The 21,948-nt window shown below is 32.6% G+C and overlaps 1 protein-coding gene across 1 annotated transcript in view; it reads left to right on the top strand.

Moving 5' to 3' along the window:
- Positions 1–21,948, top strand: part of LOC127724753 (metabotropic glutamate receptor 1-like) — an 84,593-nt gene that overhangs the window by 43,450 nt on the left and 19,195 nt on the right. The window contains exons 2-4 of the mRNA XM_052231850.1: positions 8,364–8,613; positions 18,914–19,143; positions 20,589–20,832. Coding sequence (XP_052087810.1) covers positions 8,364–8,613; positions 18,914–19,143; positions 20,589–20,832 — 724 coding nt within the window. The remainder of the gene's footprint in view (positions 1–8,363; positions 8,614–18,913; positions 19,144–20,588; positions 20,833–21,948) is intronic.

Below are 21,948 nucleotides of genomic sequence, written 5' to 3'. Positions count from 1 at the left end.
CGAGAATATAGAAAATTGTGTTACCTTACTAAACATGTGAAGTTTAGAGTGTATCTAACGAGAATATAGAAAATTGTCTTCACGTAGTTTATTTGTTGAAACAGGCCGTTACCACGATGTTAATAGATCAGCAAGAAAATCTGTACTTTAAATACAATAGAGCACGAATTTCGTTTAATTTTACAGTGTGATTGTTATAATGTAATAAGGAGACAGTACATAAGCCTTATTATTGTAGGCGTCAATCGTCATTTAAGCTTGAACAGTTGTTGAGCTCAGAAAATGTAAAAGACATACATAACCTATGTAAATTTCCATGCATATAAACGTAGAACAGACTTGTTAGTATCCAATACTTAATTTAGATCATTATTCTTCTCTGATGTGTTCATTTATCAGTTATTTATTATTATGTATTAGTTTATCAGTTATTGTATTTGCATATATATTTTACATGTCATTGTGCTGATGAGCATTATTTGCTTAACTAAAATAAATAAATAATTATCTTTATTTCAAGAGGATAATCCCATTAGTTAAAACTAATCTTCCTGAGAGTCCTAAAAATAATAATAACATATACATAAAGTACATACAATATTATGATGATCTATACACAATATACAATTTTGTATAGATATTAATGAAAAAAACATATTAATCTGCCTTCTTCATGAAAAAACTTGTAACATTTTGCTTTAAAAGATACAAGTGAATTACTCACCTTTATTTCATTTGGTAAACTGTTCCATATTTGCGAACCAGAATATATAAAAGGTTTTCTTCAAAGTATTTGTTTTTGGCTTCGGAAGTTTCAATAGTTTTTCATCAGCTGAACGTTATTTATAATTTTGATTATCAGTAAAATGAAAGTTTTCTCGTAAATAGTTAGGAACCATATCCTTTGATGATTTAAATACAAGTATTGCCTTTTGATATTGAATTCGTTTTTCCACATTCAACCATTTTAAAATATTAAAAAATAAAGTGGAGAATGTCATTATGTCATCTTCTACTATAACTTAAAGTATTAAAAGAATTGAAAATTGAATTGAAGTTTCATGATTCAATGAATTCCAAAACATGTTCAGAACTAAATGAACGGTGTCAACTAATTAAGGAGACCTAAACAAATTGAACTCTTCTGGGTACTTAATTGTAAATGTCTCTATCTACTTTCGTACGGTATTTATGTTGTTATTAAAACATACCTTTGACATTTGGTTTGTGAGAATAATTATATATATATATATATATATATATAAAGATTTGCGAAACGGTTCTAATATAAGGTGGTAATATACAAAGATGATGTTATAAAATCGTTTTGTACCGTTGCGCAAATCTTTAGACTCTTATAATTTTTTCCTTATCTGCACAGTATCGCCTATTCTAGACGATCCGGTACATATTAAATTTGCTGGTTGGTTTTTTTCATAGACTTCTTTCGCAGATTAAATATGTTTTATACATAAATCAGGCCGTTAGTTTTCTCGTCTAAATTGTTTTATGTCATTACTATAATTACTAAATCATTTGGTCATTGGAGGAGCCTAAGAGTTGTCTCATTGGCCATTATACCACATTCATTACAAATATTTGTTTTTTTTTGTGTATAATAGTGTTAGTTAATGATGCAATATTATATGTTACTGTTTACATATATATAAAGGTATTGTTTCAGAACACTTTCGCCACGGAGCTATTTTGCCGTTTACATATGTATAAAGGTATTATTTCAGAACACTTTTGCCACGGAGCTATTTTGCCGTTTAAATATGTATAAAGGTATTGTTTCAGAACACTTTCACCACGGAGCTATTTTTCCGTTTACATATGTATAAAGGTATTGTTTCAGAACACTTTCTCCACGGAGCTATGTTGCCGTTTATATATGTATAAAGGTATTGTTTCAGAACACTTCCGCCACGGAGCTATTCTGCCGTTTACATATGTATAAATGTATTGTTTCAGAACACTTTTGCCACGGAGCTACTGTAAAAGTTGTAGCTCCATTATTAAAATTCAAATCACATTTTAAAAAACATTTTTTGTTACAGTTCTCTAATTTTCTATTTTTTAAGACTTTTAACAGTTGGCTAATCTACAAATATGGGTCCTGGCATTTGACTTGATGAAATAGTTGTTGACTGGTTTGTTACAGACTTTATGCTAAACTTGTAGCTAAATGCCTTAATTAAAGGGGCATTAGCTACGAGATATAGAAAAAAAATAGAATATATGATTTTTTTTTTGGTTCAATCATTAATGAAAGTAAAATAGTGATATAACAATTCGCTTTTAGCAGCCAGTTTAGTTCAGTTTTGTCAAAATAAGCAAAAGAAACATCGCTTATGAATTATTCACCTGCAAGTGAATAATTCGACCTCATTAAATCCGTATTCATGTGAACTTTAATTGAATCCCTTAGATAGAGATTGGTTACGTATGAACTAGGCGTGTTGAGCTATTAAAAAGAAAAGAATGTCAACATTGGAAGTGAAACAAGGGTAAATCATTTGGTTGACTGATTCGAACTACAAAAACTCATTGTTATACAGGTAAAAACGATTATTAACATGTTTTTAAACCTATGATATGAAATCAAACAGACATAGAAAAATCCAATTACACGAGTTCGCTATCTATTTATATCTATGTTTATGTTTATATCGGGTTATATGACCGTCGGCAATCTTCGGAGGTCACCTCGATGGTTAATTAGATGGCGTCTAGACTAAAATACACACGAAATGCTGATACATTTTATCGAGTCTGTGCATCGTAATTTTTTTATCTTAGACTTTTTTATTATTTGGATATACATTTTAGTATGTTATAAATCAAATATGAGAATTTGAGTCAAATCGGTGAGCATGAATTTGACAGCTAATGCCCTTGTAACTCTCTAGGTCAAGTTGTATGAACGAAAATCTTATTTAATTCTGGTTTGACTCAATTCAAATTATGATTGGAGCAAAATTACCCAAGTGTCGACAAAGATTGTCGAATTTTGTTTATATACTAATACATGAATTCAATAATACACATGCTGTTTTTAAATTGGATACTAGTATTCTTAAATCCGATTTATTACTGGATTTATCATTTCGGATTTAAATCCAGTTTGCGTTTACACGTGTTTCTGTAATTCTTTTCTCGTTATTCTAGATTTAATTCCGCCTACGAGTAAAAGATATGAATATTCATTCATGCACGTGATTTTCTTGAGCAAAATGTAGTAATAAAATAGCATTTTCACGAATATATTCTCGATTAGAATACTCATTTGCGTTCACACGTATTTAAATCTATAGACTCAAATTCGATGTTCGTTGAAAATGGATGTCAAACTACATGTACCTATCTCAAGTGGTTTGACTCCTGATTCACAAATACGCATTTAATCCGGAAGAAGTGTGAACGCAAACCGCGGAAATTTTTGTCAAATAGGATTTGAAATATGTAATTTGTAATCTAGTTGGCCAATTGCATAATAAATAGTTATTTTTAGACAGTCAGGAAATATCTCTATATTAAAAGTAACATTGACAATGAGTTGAGCAGTGTGCTCTAAAACTTAGTTGTTGAAAAAATTGTAGATTTCGGTAAATTATATTTGAGGAGAGCGCTAAAAATTAATGTTTAGCTTTGATTAAGAAGTGATTGAAGTAAAGTGAATAATGAGGTATAGTTATGCATATGAAAGTGATTGAAATAATATGAATATTGAGGGAAAAGGTATACGTATGAAAGTGATTGAAGTAAAATGAATCATGAGGTGTAGCTATGCACATGAAAGTGAATGAAGTAAAATGAATAATGAGGTGTAGCTATGCACATGAAAGTGAATGAAGTAAATGAATCATGAGGTGTAGCTATGCATATGAAAGTGAATGAAGTAAAATGAATCGTGAGGTATAGCTTTGCATATGAAAGTGAATGAAGTAAAATGAATCATGAGGTGTAGCTATGCACTTGAAAGTGAATGAAGTAAAATGAATCATGAGGTGTAGCTATGCTTATGAAAGTGAATCAATAAAATGAATCATGTGGTATAGCTATGTGAATGAAGTAAACTGAATCATGTGGTATAGCTTTGCATATGAAAGTAAATGAGTTAAAAATGAATCATGAGGTATAGCTATGCATATGCAAGTGAATGAAGTAAAATGAATCATGAGGTATGGCTTTGCATTTGAAAGTGAATGAAGTAAAATGAATCATGAGGTGTAGCTATGCACATGAAAGTGAATGAAATAAAATGAATCATGAGGTATAACTATGCAAATGAAAGTGAATGAAGTAAAATGAATTATGAGGCGTAGCTATGCATATGAAAGTGATTGAAGTAACATGAATCATGAGGTGTAGCTATGCATATGAAAGTGAATGAATTCAAGGGAATTATGAGTTGTAAATATGCACATGAAAGTGAATGAAGTAAAATGAATCATGAGGTTAAGATATGCATATGATAGTGAATGAAGTAAAATTAATCATGAGGCGTAGCTATGTATATGAAAGTGATTGAAGTTATATGAATCATGTGGTGTAGTTTTGCATATGAAAGTCTAACGTTTAACAATTATAGAAGTCGAAAGCACAGTTATACAAAATTTTGCTGTTTTCAGATTATGCAAGTTTACAAGAAAAGCACATTTACTGGAACAATGAAAAGCAAAAATTTCCTCTCGTACTTTTGTTTGGTTCTGAAAAACTTTTTAGTCTAGGGTTTTTGAAAATGTACTCACTGATTTCTGATATTTGACTGATAATCTCCAAATCTAGATGTAGTTTCGACATGCAGTTGCTGCAACTAATTAAAAGGCCAATTAACACGTAATCATATTTTTTATTGAAATTTTGTTAATAGTACAGTTAGTATAAGATTGATGTATACAGAAATCGTTAGCTATCGCCGTATTGCACGTTAATTCATTGAAAAATTGATTTTGATGTCACGAACAGAAAGAAATGTGGCACATTATAAATAATACTAACATGAAATTACTTTCTATATGTCAAATAAATTTCTGTAATGGTTAACCATCACTACAAGAAAATGATACTATCAATGTTAGAAATATTTATACTACTATAAATTCAGAAATTATTGCGTGCATTTATTATTGCGATTTTGTCATCATAGACTAAAATGCGATTTTAATTTTTGCGATATTGAGAAAAATCCTGTTTAATTCATATAAAATATTTCAAAATGCGAGTTTAAATTATTGCGAATATAACCCTGTCGCATTTTTCGCAATAATAAAAACATCGCAATAATTTCTGAATTTACAGTATTAATGTTAGTCAAGAAATTTATACTATCAATGTTAGAAATGTTTATACTATCAATGTTAGAAAAGAAATGTATACTATCAATGTTAGAAATATAATTTTATACTATCAATGTTAGAAATATTTATACTATCAATGGTAGAAATATTTATGCCTCAGCTGAAGGTTTTATTTGATACATATAATAAAACAATAAGAATAGGAAATACACTTAACTCAAAGGTAATTCACCAAAAGGAAAGTTCAATTCGGTGAAAACTTGAAACTCTTTACATGTCAACTGACTGTAAGGCGATAGTTCGTAGAAACAAACCTCTTAACAATCTTAGAGAACACCTATTCTTATAGAACGGAAGAAACGTCGTTAAGGACAACAACCACTCAAAACTCGATAATCTTCTTCTTAACATGACAAGTTCAAACTGGCTTCCATAAGAAAAACGGCTTGTCTGCATCTCGTAAATAAAAAGGGCCGAATTGCATTCGTGTGCTGTTTCTTTAGTCTCCACTATTCGTCACTACGAATATATCTAATTGAACACAATTTTTCTTTTTCAAAAGTTTTGCTCTGGAGCGTTAGTATGTTACTACCACAGGGTCGGACTGTGGTTGGTACATATACTGACCGACTTTAGAAACGCAACACTCGATTATTGTTTTAGTTTTTCATTTTAAAATACACATGATGCATGAAATACTAAATTGAATATAAAGTTGATTTATTTCTTCATCGTCTAAGGTAAGTTTGAAAGTCGAAAGATGAATTGATTACGTTACGCTTAACGTTTAAATCATGTGGTATGCACTAAAATCCTGGTTTTCTCTTAACTATTGGTCGTGTCAATCGACAGCTGTTAAAAATCCCTAAATGATTGACAGAAAGGTTAACCACTACTGTTGAGAATGTTTTCAGTCAAGTTTTCCCCCTTCTGATTTTGCCCATTTTCACCCATTTCAGTCTGTTATTTTGCAGTAATGTGGTAAACACTGAAACCATTTACAACAAGTCTACAGTGGATAATGTGACATTTCAGCATTCGAGAAACATTGCTAATGTAAATCTGTCTGTCATGACATCCAATGACTTGGTAAAAAGAAATGACATTGTAGCTGTTATACTGTGCTGCAAATGACGTTACCTAATCTGATTGAAATGACGTGACGTTAAACTACAGGTAGACCGGTTCCATAGGTGGTCACTTACGAGTTATGACTACCTGTTCTGAAGTTTAAGGGACCTAAAAGTAGTTTTATGGCGCGAAATTGCTCTCAAAAGAACGTGCACTAAATTCTGTCTGTAAATTTCTAATGACTTCATTTCAATTTTCATTTCTCAGTCGTTACAAAAAGGAAAATCAACAACTTTTTACTGATTAAAACTTGGCAACTGATTCAAAGAAATGTTTAACGAGGAAAAAAGTTCTCAAAAAAATCATGTATGCGCTTCTAATTTCGCGTCAAGAAATTCGTGCGACGTCAAAATTCGACCATGTTTGATTGTCTGGGGAAATTCAGGTAATGATTTTTCTATTCAAAGAGGAGTACGGGAAGCATGATGAGCAATGAAATTAATATAAGTCATGATTTGAGGAAAAAAATAAACAAAATATGCGTTGCGTTTTTAAAGTCAGTCAGTATATAAACTGTCAGCGCGCAGTGTTACCATCCATCAATTTGCTAGTGATGAATTTATTGATACGTTTTGACTAAATCTGCAGTTTATACATACCATAACGTAATTGTAATAAAACTTAAGTTGGAATTGCCTGTATCAATTGAATCTAACCTTGTTTTTTAGGTGTATTTATACGACCCTATCCGAAGATGGTTACTAATAAGACACGTTAAATGCCGGATGAAATCGATATACTGTTTTAAATTACTATGTATACTAGTACCTTATTGGTACCACTGATTGTAGACTGGAAGTTCTTCCAGATAATATCCACATAGAAACCAGTGCTTGGTACTTTCACGACTTCAGTGACCATACATTTTCAGTTAATTAATTATTCAAATGAACAAAACTTTTTGTAATTTTTAAGGTTATAATGACATTTTGAACTCACATTGTCAATCGACTTCGACCAATATCAGATGGTAATCCTCGTACAATTGTAGCCACATTTGAGTTGAAAGACCGGCTTTAAGTTCTATAAAGTTTATGTAAAAATAATTATCAAGCTACTTTACGCTTTTTGTAAACTTTTGTTGTTCGAATTAAGCACTTTATTCGAATTCGTGTGCTATTATTTCTTTAGTCTCCACTATTCGTCACTACGTCTGTATACGACTATCTTTTGTAAAACACCACATAGTTCGTCATTTATATTGTATTTTGTTGCATTTTGAAACAGTGAAAAATAGTCTCAAACGTAATATCCATTTTGACCATAAAGTATATTGCAAATGGTTGTTGTCTTAAATCGTCTTGATGCGTCATCTCAACGCAGATTTTTTCCTTGGCAATTTATGATTTAACACCATTAATACCCAATAAAACATCTCTGGATAGAAATATTGAACTATACCTGCAAATATTTTGACGACATATTCTTTCTTATTGATTAAGACCAGCAGTAAAAAATATTTAGTTAAGATATTTCCTTATAATCAAATTTTTCTAAATATTCTTTTGAAAATTCGTCTTAAAAGAATTACGATATGAAATCATTTACAAAAAATGAATGATACATGTACTTTCAATGGACATAAATCTTCTTCTCTTGTATTTGATAATAAAGCATAATAATGTAGCAATACCTATTGCTTACGGTTGGTTATCATATCAATTTACTGTTAATACGAAACTCGAACTACTTAATCTACTGCTAAATCTATATTCAACCTTTGTTGTAAATTGTAGGGTACTATCGCCATATCTTCAAATTTCTTTTTTGTTTTAATATTGTTTGTCTATATCTGTTTTCGTTATGCCTTTCTGTGTCCTGTAAGTACTTTTGACATATTCAAATTACAACATAGGCATACATTGATTGTATATATTTATCCAGCATTAGCTATGAAACAAACAATAACAAGCGCTCTTTCTGTTGCAGGCAGTTACGGTTCCAGGGGCATGGATAGATTTATCAAAATGGCAAAGACATATAATGTTTGCATCCCATTCGATGAAGGAGTTCCAGGCACTGCTACAGTAAAAGATTTCACAAATATCATTGAACAGTTACTTAAAATAGCAAAAGCGCGGGTAATTGTCTGTTTCTGTGAAGGGAGGACTGTTAAAACTCTACTGGAAGCAACTAACAAAGTTGAAGGGGCAAAAGGCTATTTTCTTATACTAGGCAGGCAAGTTTATTAATATATATTCAAAAATGTATATACCATATTCACTATCCACTGTTTATTTTAACGAAAGTGTGTAGTGTTCGTAATGACTATACATCTGTTAATTTGCTCGTCCGCTCGTCCATGGCCGACACTTTGATTATAAAACTGCTTTTAAACCATGTAATGACACCAATGACATTTCAGAAAAGTTCAAGTACCTATTCGAATTATGCATCTCCAATCTTTAATTTTTTTTTTACGTAAATAATTTTCATGCTTTCCATATAAGGGACTCTTTGTATCTTGTATTAAAAGCTTCTCCAAAATATCCGACTGGATTTCACAGAAACTTTTTCAATATGCATTATGTGCACCAAGCTCTTGTTTTTGGTTTGGTTAAGAAAAATAATCCAGGGGTTCAGATGGACTTTATCTATGCAAAAGAGGGGAGGGGCATGTATTTCAGAGCTCTGCGCAGTTTTTACCTCATCTGGCCTTAAAACACCATAGGAGATTTTGCCATCATTTGGCGTCCGTCGTCAGTCGTAATTTTTTTAAAGATCGCTTCCTTTAATCAACTGAACTAATTTAGACCATGGAAGTATTATATATGTTTAGACCAAAGTTGACATGGTCGAACCTAGAGGTGTCTCAGTTATATTTTGTGAATTATATTATCATCATCCACTGGAAGCAATTGGCTAATTTTTTTGAAATCATAGTGGATACAGAAAAACCTATGAAGTGAAAATGTTCAGAATGTCAAGATCTAACTACTTTACAATTTTATCAAAATAATCAAACGACCCATTATATGACTTATTGTCCATTGCATTTACCTCTTTAAGCGTTTTTGCCTATTAACTTGAACATCTTATTAGATAGACAGAAACTGTAAAGAGCAAAACATATCGTCAACACAATCAATATCTACAAAAATACGAGTATGACTTAAACCATCAATTGACTTTTTATAGAAGTTTTATTGACGTAATTGCACTTAAAAGACGAATTTTGACTAATTTAATCGTTTTTAGGTATAATCTTTTAAGATTTTATAGATACTCTGAAACTATTTAACAGCAAAAATGGTCATCTATACAAGATCTATAAAAAATGTCAATATGACTGTAACCATCAATGAAATAGCCTAGCCAATTTGGAATACAAGTAAAACATTGCGGAATAAGGAAACAATAAACATCACCGTTATTATAGTTCCTTAAATCTTTGGCAACATCGTCTCGTTATTGTTTAACTTACAACATGTAATACATTTCTACATGTAATGTTAAACTGAAAAACGTTATGTCCATCGTATGCTTCTTGCATGATACATTTAATTTGTATTTCAAACGAATAACGTTTTATCTATTTTGTATATATATATTTATATATATTAATCCTCCAATCCTCCAACTGTTGTACAAACAAGTACATTCTGACCACGGAAGTGGTATACTATACGAATACCTCAACGTCCTGATCATGATTCTCAACCTGTATATAAGTAGACTAAGATTAATACTCCGTTTACTCCACCCTTTTCAAAATTTTACCAAATAAACTCTAACAATATCTTGGTATTCAACATTAAGATAAATGGATCTTGCTTTTTCAACTGAATTTTCAAAATGAGTAAGGGTTGAGCATTCGATAATTTTACTAATAATTCTTAAAGGGAGGGAGTGACTGTAAATAGTTTTTAAGGTGTAGAAACCATATGACAAGGATTTGTTAAATCATGAAGCGGAAAATGAATTATGTACCATAATAAGTATAGGAAAAAAGCTGATAAATAAGAGACTTGATCCTAAGTTGATTGAATTGATCCTTTGCTCATTTCGCGGCGTTTCGTCTTGAAATCTATAAAATAGATCAACCGCAAAATACCGTTTTAGAGATTAATGTTCTTCAGAGTATGGCGTGAATTGACTAGGTATGTTTTTTTCCAAAACAGCAAACACACAACCGAAATTCGAGAAATTCCATGTGCGTAAGCGAGTAGTGCGCATATTATTAGTCAATTATGTGGGAAATACATATTTTTGGGGGAATTCCGAAAGATAGTAATATAGTAGTATCTATAATATACTATAGCTGTTTGTATGTTATTACTTGACAATCAACGGTAAAAAGCATCGTAATAGATAACATTGCGCTTGCGTAATAACAAGTATACAAATAATGTCTCATGTTGTCCTGCTTCTAAATAAAATAAGGAGATGTGGTATGATTGCCAATGAGACAACTATCAACCAAAGTCCAAATGACGTAAGTTTTAGTAACTGTAAGTCGTCGTACGGCCGTCAATAATGAACAAAAATACCGTAAAATCGGATATAAAAGGCCCCAAAATGACAAAATATTAAACACTCCAAACGAAAAAAAAACCAAACGCCTTATTTATGACAAAACAATAAATAAAGAACAAATATGAAAGACAGCAATCAACGGCAACCACGGAATCACAAGCCCCTGACTTGGGACAGGCCCATATAGCATGTGGCAGGGTTGAACATGTTTGTGAGCGCTCAATCCTCTTCTATCGTGTGACAGCATAAGAACAAACTGTAACGAGAGTGCACACGCTGAAATGTCTCGCCTGCTTTACAGACCATGATTGATTGAATGTTGAAATTCTTAAAGATAAGGATTTATCTACAAGTATTAAATAAACTCAACATTATCATTGATCCAAGACAATGAGGTCAAGGTCAGATAAATCCTGAGACAGACATGTGACCTTACAACCAATCTATACTCCAAATGTAGTTGACCCATTGCTTATAGTATCTAAGAAACAGACTTAACCAAGACAACTCAAAATTTACCAATGAATCATGAAAATGAGGTCAAGGTCATATGATACATACCAGACAAACATTTGCACATTAAAATTATCCGTGCACCAAATATTGTTGACATATTGCATATAGTATTTAAGAAATAGACTTAACAAAGAAAACTTAACATTGACCAATGAACAATAAAAATGAGGTCAAAATTAGATGAAACCTGCCAGACAGACATAAACACCTTACATTCCATATATCAACTATAGTTGACCTACTTCTTATAGTATTTGAGAACGAACATAATCACGAAACATTAACCCTGATCACTAATCCATGAAATAAGGTCGAGGTTAGGTGAGCACTGTCTAACGGACATGTAGACCTTGCAAAGGACCCACATGCCAAATATAGTTATCTAATTACTCATAATAAATAGGAAATTTGCATACATAACCTTAACATTTAAACAGTCGCTGAACAATGGAAATGAGGTCAAGAACAATGGACATATGGCAGACATAATTTCGTAACATAAGGCATCTGTATACAAGGTATAAAGCACCCAGATCTTCTATGCACAAATAGCCAACCCTTCCAGAGCACCCGAGGTCACCCCCAGTTTTTGGTGTTGTTCGTGTTGCTCAGTCTTTAGTTTTCTATGTTGTGTTTCGTGTACTATTGTTTGTCTGTTTGTCTTTTTCAGTTTATTTTCGACTTGAGTTTGAATGCCCCTCTGGTATCTTTCGCATCTCTTTTTCTATCCTCTGAAATATAAAGCTTTATACAAATGGAATGAATTTCATAACAGCGTGGACATGGACACATGGTAATTAAGTATTATCGTTTGTATCACTGGCTGTCGACAACAAAGACTTCACGCAATTACAGTATGTCAGGTCCTCTCAACGGGGATATGCATAATTATATCTTTACATTATATTCACCTAATATGCGGAAACAATTGTGAAAACACATGTTCAGGAACAAATTTTAGAGCTTTTTTCTAAAATAAGCACGGATACACATACTTGCTATGCATTTATTTCAAAATGAACAACGAAAGCCGACTCATATAAGAACATTAGAAAATGAAAATAAAAGAAACTTGTTCAATTCAAGGTAATCAATATTTTCAATATTAAGTTCTGGATTCTGGTTCTAAAAAACCTTTTATCCGACTTAAGTAAAATTCCATGAAGGTTTGATAAAGTTGTTGATGACTGATAGCTTTAACCTTAGACTAAATTTGAATGTTAACTTAAAAACAGTTCAATTATTAGTCAAATAAGGCAAACTGAAAAATAAATGTTTCAAAAATTTTACTCTGGATACTGTCATGTGGGGATAAATAAGCTTCTATCCATAAACTTGAATGATGTTATTGATGGCTGAAAAACTTTAACCTTAGACTAAATCTAAATTAATCAGGTAAATGAAAGTACAATCTTAATGTTTGAAAGATTTATTCATTTGTGTACAAAACCCATCGAATATTATATGAGCAGATATTAAGGCATAATGACCCTTCAGTTCTAAATCATGAAATTATTGATTGAAGTTATACACCATATGTCTGTAAATAATTTATTATAATGTTATCCTTTCATTCTAATAGGGGACACATGGAGATGACGTATTAAACTAATCTTCATGACTTTTCAGTTTAAGAAATGTTGACAACTGATCTGGTCCCTGTGGAAATCATCAGCTGACTCTAAAGTCTGCCGAACATCGTATGATGGATGAAATGTCACAAAATCGTTTTCAAACCACTGTATGTCGTTTAACGTATTGTAATGATTTTTTAGCGATTGCTTAACATCCATACGTCTATATTTATAATTAATACATTGAAGCCTAAATTGTTCAAAGCATTTTGTTTTATGGTTGTGACTATTATTTATCAATCCCCGCATGTAGAGATATTTTTCGTATCACACTGACCGCAGTTAGACATGAATAAGTGACGCTAAAGTGCATTAACTTGGTTGGCCTATCCTGCAGTTTGTTGAAAAATTGTGGTATTTCCATTGGTTATATGTTATGTCGATGCTGACTTTCAAGGGTCACATTTCCTCTTTGCAACGTCGAATTGTGATTATTTCTTCAACAGTATATACAAACACTCACATGTGTCACCTGAAAATATAAATTTTGTCAAATTTGGTTCCATTCTGAAGCATACAAAAAGCTTGAAAACGCGTGATGTTTACAGATGTCATAACGTTTGCGCCAGAGTTACTGTGAAACTACCTTTTTTAGGGGAGTTCTAGAGAATCAGATGTGGATACTACAAAATTTAAATATCTGTTTAAGTGGATGCTGTGTCTCTTTCTCCTTGCAATATTATAATATAAAAGCATTTGACTTCTCTATCCTTTACACTAGTATTCCCCATTCTAACCTTTGAGACAAATTGAATGTACGAGTTCAACTTTGTTTCATTTAAAAGAATGGCCAACATTTTCTGAAACTGACATCATCAAGGTGTTTGATTGTTTGATTGACAACATATTTGTTACGTTTGGAGGTGTTTTTCAACAAACAATCGGCATTCCTATTGGAACCAACTGTGCTCCTCTACTTGCCGACTGTTCCTTTATTCATGTGAGCCAGACTTCATACAGGTACTTTGCAGAAGATTAAAAAAAAAGCTAACATTATCCTTAAACTAAATGTCCGCTATATAGAAGATGTCCTCTCACTAATCAATCACATCGAACTTTATAAAAGGAAACAACAAATACAGGGAAGTCTGCCGCATATCTTGACTTACATCTAGAAATTGACAATAAGGGTCGGTTGTGGACAAAAATATACAACAAAAAGGATGATTTCAGTTTTTCCATTTTCTATCTCTATGCAATAACACAAAGATGGCCACGGATATATTCCAATTGTCATAACCACACACCAATCAACTTTTCCTCGATTCACCGTCCAATTATCATAACCACACACCCGTCCACTTTTCCTCGATTCACCGTCAAATTGTCATCACCACACACCCGTCTACTTTTCCTCGATTCACCGTCCAATTGTCATCATCACACACCCGTCCACTTTTTCTCGATTCACCGTCCAATTGTCATCACCACACACCCGTCCACTTTTTCTCGATTCACCGTCAAATTGTCATTACCACACACCCTTCCACTTTTCCTCGATTCACCGTCCACTTGTCATAATCACACACCCGTCCACTTTTCCTCGATTAACCGTCCAATTGTTATAACCACACACCCGTCCACTTTTCCTCGATTCACCGAATGTAACATCACCGAATTGTCTCTTTCCATAAGAATGATCACCGTGTGTCACGATTGAAACAGGAACTGTTTATCCGTCTAGAGCAACAAGGACTACTCCCAGTTTTTTTGTTCGGTTCGTGTTGCTCAGCCATTAGTTTTCTATTTACTGCTTTGTGGACTTTTTGTCTTTTCGTCGTTTTTCAGTTTTTGCCACGGACTTGTCAGTTTCATCTCCGATTATGAGTCCCCTTGTTATCTTCAGCTTCTTTTTTATTCCTTTTTGCACTGAATTTCAATTTTATTGAAAATGGTGACGTTAACGAATATTAGTTAAACATGAAGTCATTGTAATAGTTTTAAAGTTTGCTAAAGTATAAAATGGTCATTGCATGATTACATTTAATTCGCCTGGGCCCATGTGAAGATCGAAAGGTGGTGGTAAATTTACTGATAGGATTGCGTCACTTTTTTTAATATTTTACTTATCTTCTCATTGGCGAAAATAAGGATTCCACGGAAGTCTGGTTCTCCAACAGTTCAATTAGATAAGCTTTAAAAGTAAATAAAAATGGCCATGTTGTGAAATCATTTTGCTATGATTAGTATAACGTATTTGAAATAGTATACCCTTAGGTATTCTTGTCAACTTAATTTTAGAGAAATCTTTTGATCGATGCTTCGTAAGTTTGTTGACTTCTTCTTCTTCCATAAACTAGTGACAATCATAGTTCCCATAAAACGAATATTGCTGATAATTGCCAGTCAATTTATTATTCACAAAAATCCCGTCTTCTGTAATGTATTTTTCTGTGGAGTTCTTTAAATTGGTATTGGTTTCCTTGTATAAATTTAAGATGTTGAAAGAATGAGCCTGTGAATGCTAGATAACAACTATATCCTGTGTATGGGGAAGGGGGGGGGACACAAGGCACTCTTATCTACAGCGCTGGATTTGCATTTCCATCGCTGCACTTTACATCTTTAGCGCTGGACGTTACATCTACAGAGCGTGCATTTATATCTTCAGCACTCGACTTTACATCTCAGGCAAGCTCTAGACTTTAAACCTCCAGCGTTATATTTTTAATACATTTACAGCTTTATATCTACAGGACTGAACTTAATTTACATCTTCAGCGCTGTACTTTATACGTCAAGACTGGACTGAACATTTATCAGCGCTGGACTTTGTATATCCAGCTAGCGCTGGACTTTGCATCTTCAGCGCTAGACATTAAAAACCACAGCTTTTTATCTGTACGAGACTCTCTGTGTAAATCAAAATGTATTAATGAAGATAATTGCAAGTTTATTTTGTATGCTTATTATATCATGTATATGTTATTTTTATATTTGTATAAGGTTTCATAAGACAATCGCTTGATTCGCTTTTTTCCTTTCCTTTCTATTTAACTGTCAAAGATTTGAAATTACTTTCTTTATATACATATTTTCCACTTTACTACCCTTGGGCAGTTTTGTGTAATTTTCTCCGTGTGATGAATGGTAATCTACATCCAACTTAGATACCACAAACATTAAACAATGTAACAAGCATATACATCTGTGTTCATTTCCAATTTGTGAAAGATTCATAGCCAAGAGGATCTTCATTATTCTCGTGGCATCTCGTATGATACGAGATCCTGATTTGAATTTATGGTAAATGTAAATGTCAGAAGAGTGACAAGTAATATGTCAACTTTTGTTTCGCCTTCTCCTACTGACAAAGAAAGTTTATAATTGTGATAAAGTAAGGGATCGATTTCTGATGTTATACTGTTATACTCTGTTCAAATGATGAGCCTCGCTTTTCTTCCTGTTTCTGAAGCTCGTACAAACATTTTACATTTTCTGACAATGTAGTTATATTGTATGTACATTGTTTTTCAGATACAAATTGATTCATTTTTGTTAGGATGTCGTTCGATGTATTTTTCAACAAACACATATACATTTCAGTGATGTTTCAAAATAGCCATCAACAACAATATTCAGCGTTGAATAATTCTTACATGATTTGCATATCTACAAGCACTTGAATGTGGTCCGTTAGAATTTTCCTCTTGGTTTACACTTCAATAAGCAATGTTTCCGAAACTTTTTCGTTAACACTATGTCAATTTTACTGTGATATATTCATACGCAATATGAATGGAATCCTTGGGTTCCAAGAAAGTTGAAATAAAGAAATAAAAATGATTGACTTGACAAATATAAGGATGAAACATTTTTTTCTAGAGGTTTATGCAGATATTTTTTAGAATAACTTTTATACGTTATTCTATGATATTGATACTTCAAAAATTTTCAGTTTACAAATAAAGGCAACAGTAGTATACCGCTGTTCGAAACTCATAAATCGATAGAGATAAAAACAAATCCGGGTTACAAAATTAAACTGAGGGAAACGCATCAAATATAAGAGGAGAACAACGACACAACAAAAAACACAACATTAAAATGTAACACACACAGAAACGAACTATGATATAACAATGGCCATTTTCCTGACTTGGTACAGGACATTTTAAGAAAACAATGGTGGGTTGAACCTGGTTTTGTGGCATGCCAAACCTCCCACTTTTATGGCAACGTCAAACACAACACCAAAACTACAACATCACATGACAGGACCACAATACAAATGAATAGGAGAACATATAGGACAAAGAAACACACGAATAATAGCTAACAAAAGGTATTAGGCTTAAAATTCAATACGCCAGACGTGCGTCTCGTCCACACAAGACCAACCAGTGACGCTCAGATGAAAAAAGTTTGAAAGCCAAAACAAGTACAAAGCTGAAGAGCACCGAGGACCAAAACTTCCAAAAAGTTGCGCCTAACACGGCCAGGGTTTTCTGCCTGGGACAAGAACATCCTTATTATTTAGAATAATTTATAATTTTGCAAACAGTAAATTTTATAAAATGACTATATAATAGACATACATGATAAAACCGAAGTGGGGACTAACTACAGAATAAAAACGGATACATTACATAAAACAACTTAATCCAACACATAAAAATACACAGCCGAGTTAGCCAAAGCCTCAACGCACAAAGTGACGTCACATTTGAAATTCTAAAAAAAAAAACACAAAGTGACGTCACATTTGAATTTGTAAAAATATTTCCCAAAAATAAGATAGGATTAGGATTGATTCAAGATTAGATTTGTAATACTGACATTACATTTATTAATAACAATGAAAATTACAATTCTTATTAATATCAAATTGTGGTAGTAATTAGATAATTAATTGTATTATCTAGCTATGTCGGTGTTTCTTCTTAATCAAACTGTAAACCAAATATATCGTATAAATTTCGTTGAACCAAACTAAAATCTAATAAATGAAGGGGGTGATTAATTATCTTTACCATAACACACGAATATAACAGAAAAGACGTTAAGACATCTGACAAAATCCGACGAGAATAACAAATATAACATCAAAATTAAATACATGAATTTGGGATAGAAAAGTACCGTGACACGTCTTATAGCAATGCGGTTACACACTCAGCAAAACAGTCACAATCGGGAATAAGTCACGTTCGGTAATTAAAAGATCAGACGACGTAATGACAAACCACAATCTAACACGTGGTAAAAATGTCCTTAGTTAGTTTGGACAAAGACACAATCGTATGGATCAACCAATTCGTGATGGTGTCCATAAAATTTACGGAGTGTCATTTTTAATCTGTCCTCCTCGTAACTTTGTTGGAGCAGTTTCTGCGTAAGGAGCACTCTCCTGTATATGAAGTCCGTATAGTGTGAACAAGCACGAGAATAACGTATCAATTGAGATATGTAAACATCATACGAAGGGGCAGATGGTATGTTACTGCTGAGAAATGGGAAATTGATAATTGGGAAGTTGAAATCGTCCCGTTTATCATAGATTTTCGTGTGAAGTCGTCCATCTGTGTCAATATTGAGGAAAAGATAAAAAAATTTACAGTCTGACACTTGCGGGTTTGAGCAAAACCGACGAATAATAAATGTGCATCTAAACATAAAATGTATTTTGTTTTCTTGTAGATTTGTATTTTATAATTTTGAAATTATACTTAAGAACCCGACCCATCATAAAAAATGGTAACTTGGACTTCAATTGGACGTTGATAAATTTAGATAAATAAATAATAGAATGGAAAAAAAAATTCTCTATGAATTCTGTTCAATAAATATATTGGTAGCCTACAGAACATCGACAAACATAAGCAATAAATTATTTTGTTTGAACATATTTAGCGACGGCTGGAATGATAGGCCTGATGTTGTCAAAGACAACGAGGCGGCAGCAGCAGGTGGTATGTCAATAAAGCTTCATTCACCTCTGATTGATTGGTTTGATGATATGTTCCAGAACCTAAGTCCGTACACCAATGATAGAAATCCGTGGTTTCAGGAATATTGGCAAGAAAATTACAAGTGCAGCATCCCTGGAGCAAAACCCACACAATTCAATAATACCTGCACAGGTAATTATTTATGATATGCAATAAGATTCCATTTGTCATGAGAAAAAAAATCGACAAACCAATTACTTTTACTTTTTTCCAAATCTTGTCTATTTAGACTATTAGTCGTATTTGATAACTAAAAACATACATATGAAAAAAAAAGCTGTGAATTTTTGTTATTCTGCGAAACATGTTTAAGGCATACACGTCCCAATGATGAATATTTTATATGTTATGAAAAGAGGACGGACAAGAAACAGTGGGAAAAGGGACATTTAAGCAATAATCACCCTCAATTCCACAAAGATTTTGGATTTCCTGTGCCAAATTTTCTCGGACATGTTTATCCAACCAGACTCAAGATAGCGAACATTAAGGTGACTCAGACAAGCGAACAAAAGAAAAAACGCGCCAATTTGGTCATGCCTAGACTTGCAATATCATTAAAAACATTCATAAATCAAAGTACTGTCGTACTGTTAATTCGGATGAACCCAAGATCTGATGGCTGTCGAATAAATCATACATATTTCCATCTCCTTGTAGACTACTAGATGAAACTTGCAGTTGCTTTCTTACGTCGAGTGTCAAACATTTCAGCCACGTGTAAGACGATAAAATAATTAAATTTAATCAATTGGCTATGTTCTGATGACACAGAGGGTCGAAATGGATAACTGCAAAAAAGTTAAATGTGTTTTGCATCAGAATTAATTTAAAATAGCAAAATTTAGCGCCCAATTAAATATTGATTTTATCAAAACATGTTGAAAATTGATGGGAAAAGTATAAGATAAACATATAGACTCGTCAATATTCAAATTCCAGAAGGATTAGACAACTTTCAAAATCTGACTTTGTGAGTGAAACAAATACAATCCTGTACACATGGGCAAATTTATCATACCTCTTTCTTTAAGTCTTAATTAAACTTCCCATACATAATGCTTAAACATAGTGTTGACAGAATTTGACGTAAATTTGCACCTCAATGGCGAAATGAATCAGAATCACGAAACTACCACTGGTGACATGTAAAATAACTAAATAACTTAAGATTACTTGTATCAGGTTTTTCTACACATTGATATAGTAAGATATCAGCCTCTCGACACAACGTGAAGCTTTTTTGCTCGTTCGCTGCACTTATATTCGCCAAAAAGATCCACACTGTGTCTCACGACTGATGTGTTACAATATCAATGTGTTAAAAACCCGATACTAGTAATCTAAACTGATCACATACGGAGTGTGTTTGAATAAAAGGGAAGTGAGTATACGTCAATAATACAAAAAATCAAGAAACCAATAAAATTGGAAAAGATGTATGTCAATAATTTATCAACTGAGTTTTTTAAACTTTGAGAAAATAAATGTATGATTATTATTAGACTTATAGTTGTGACATTCCCCTTACACCAAATGCCAAATTCATTTAAATATAATTTCTTTCTATTTGATAGGCAATGAAAAGAATCCAAATTTTGTTCAGGATTCTAAGCTAGGATTTATACAAAATGCTCTGTATACAATGGCATATGCTCTCCATACTATGCAGGAAGATCTATGTGGTGGAAGACCAGGTATATGCAAGAAAATGTCACCTGTCAAAGGTTCTCTTTACAGAAAGTATTTACTAAACGTTTCTATTACAACTTATAGCAACGAAAGTCTTTACTTTGATGACAATGGAGACCCACCTGCAAGGTAATGCGTATTTATGTGTTGTGGTTATTTTTCGTTCGTTACAGTTTTAGATGTTTTTGCTTATAGATTTCAGTTTGAGAAAAATTCCTTTGATCCATTCTTTGTATCATTTGGTTCGTAATTCTAATAAACCACATCATTTGGTCTTAGTAATGAAAAAAAAAGTTATAAATATAAATTTTTATTAAGTCATAATTGATGACATAAATTAGAAATGATATGAGACATGAGATGATTAATTAACTAAATATTTTAAAGGACATTATTAATTTTTTTTTTTTTTATTTTCATGGAAGTTAACAACTTTTTTTTATTTATTTGCTACCAATATCGAACACAATGTCATCCTTGACGGTGAGATAAAAAAAAATCTCTAATAAACAACCGGCTGTCGTAAAGTATTACCAATGAAACATATGTATATGTTTAATGTGTGGTCGCTATGTCGCAAAAGCAGGGGTTTGAATCCCGTTGAGGGAAGAAAAGAAATTAATAACGCAAATTTTGAGATCTAACATTGTTGAGCTAAATTTAAGATGAAGTATATATAAATAATGGTGTTAGCCCTGTAGTATAATAGGTTATCTGATGGAGAATGTGTGTTGTCAAATATTTTGACGTATATGATAAAATTGATATTGATGTGACCGCATGGTAAGTAACATTATCATTCTTTACGACAGACAAAAACAGCTGATCCGCATGGTATAACATCAACTTGCCACTATATATCATATATCGTGTTACAAATTAAGGCGGCAGTAGTTTACGGATGTTCAAATCGCGTATATCGATTAGGAAGAGACAAATCAAGGACACAGACAAAAGCCGAGGGAATCGCATGAACTCCTAAAGGAGCGAGACCGGGTGCCTCGACAGGGTAAGGGTCTCCTGCTATGCATGCATTATCGCTCAAGCTACTTTACACTCAGTCAAAATACTACTGTAAGGAATAAGACGCAATTGGTAGAATTACAGATCATGATGACTATACTGGTGTCCTAAGATCTAACTCCGCAAAAACATGTCGCTAGTGAGTAGAGACACTGACGCATTGCATCGGTCAACCAATCCATGATGAACCGTAAAACATATGTAGTGTCGATTTCAGTCGTT

The sequence above is a fragment of the Mytilus californianus genome, unplaced genomic scaffold, assembly GCF_021869535.1.
Source record: "Mytilus californianus isolate M0D057914Y unplaced genomic scaffold, xbMytCali1.0.p SCAF_14, whole genome shotgun sequence".
NCBI classification, from domain to species: domain Eukaryota; kingdom Metazoa; phylum Mollusca; class Bivalvia; order Mytilida; family Mytilidae; genus Mytilus; species Mytilus californianus.
This window is presented reverse-complemented; position numbering and strand designations above follow the sequence as displayed.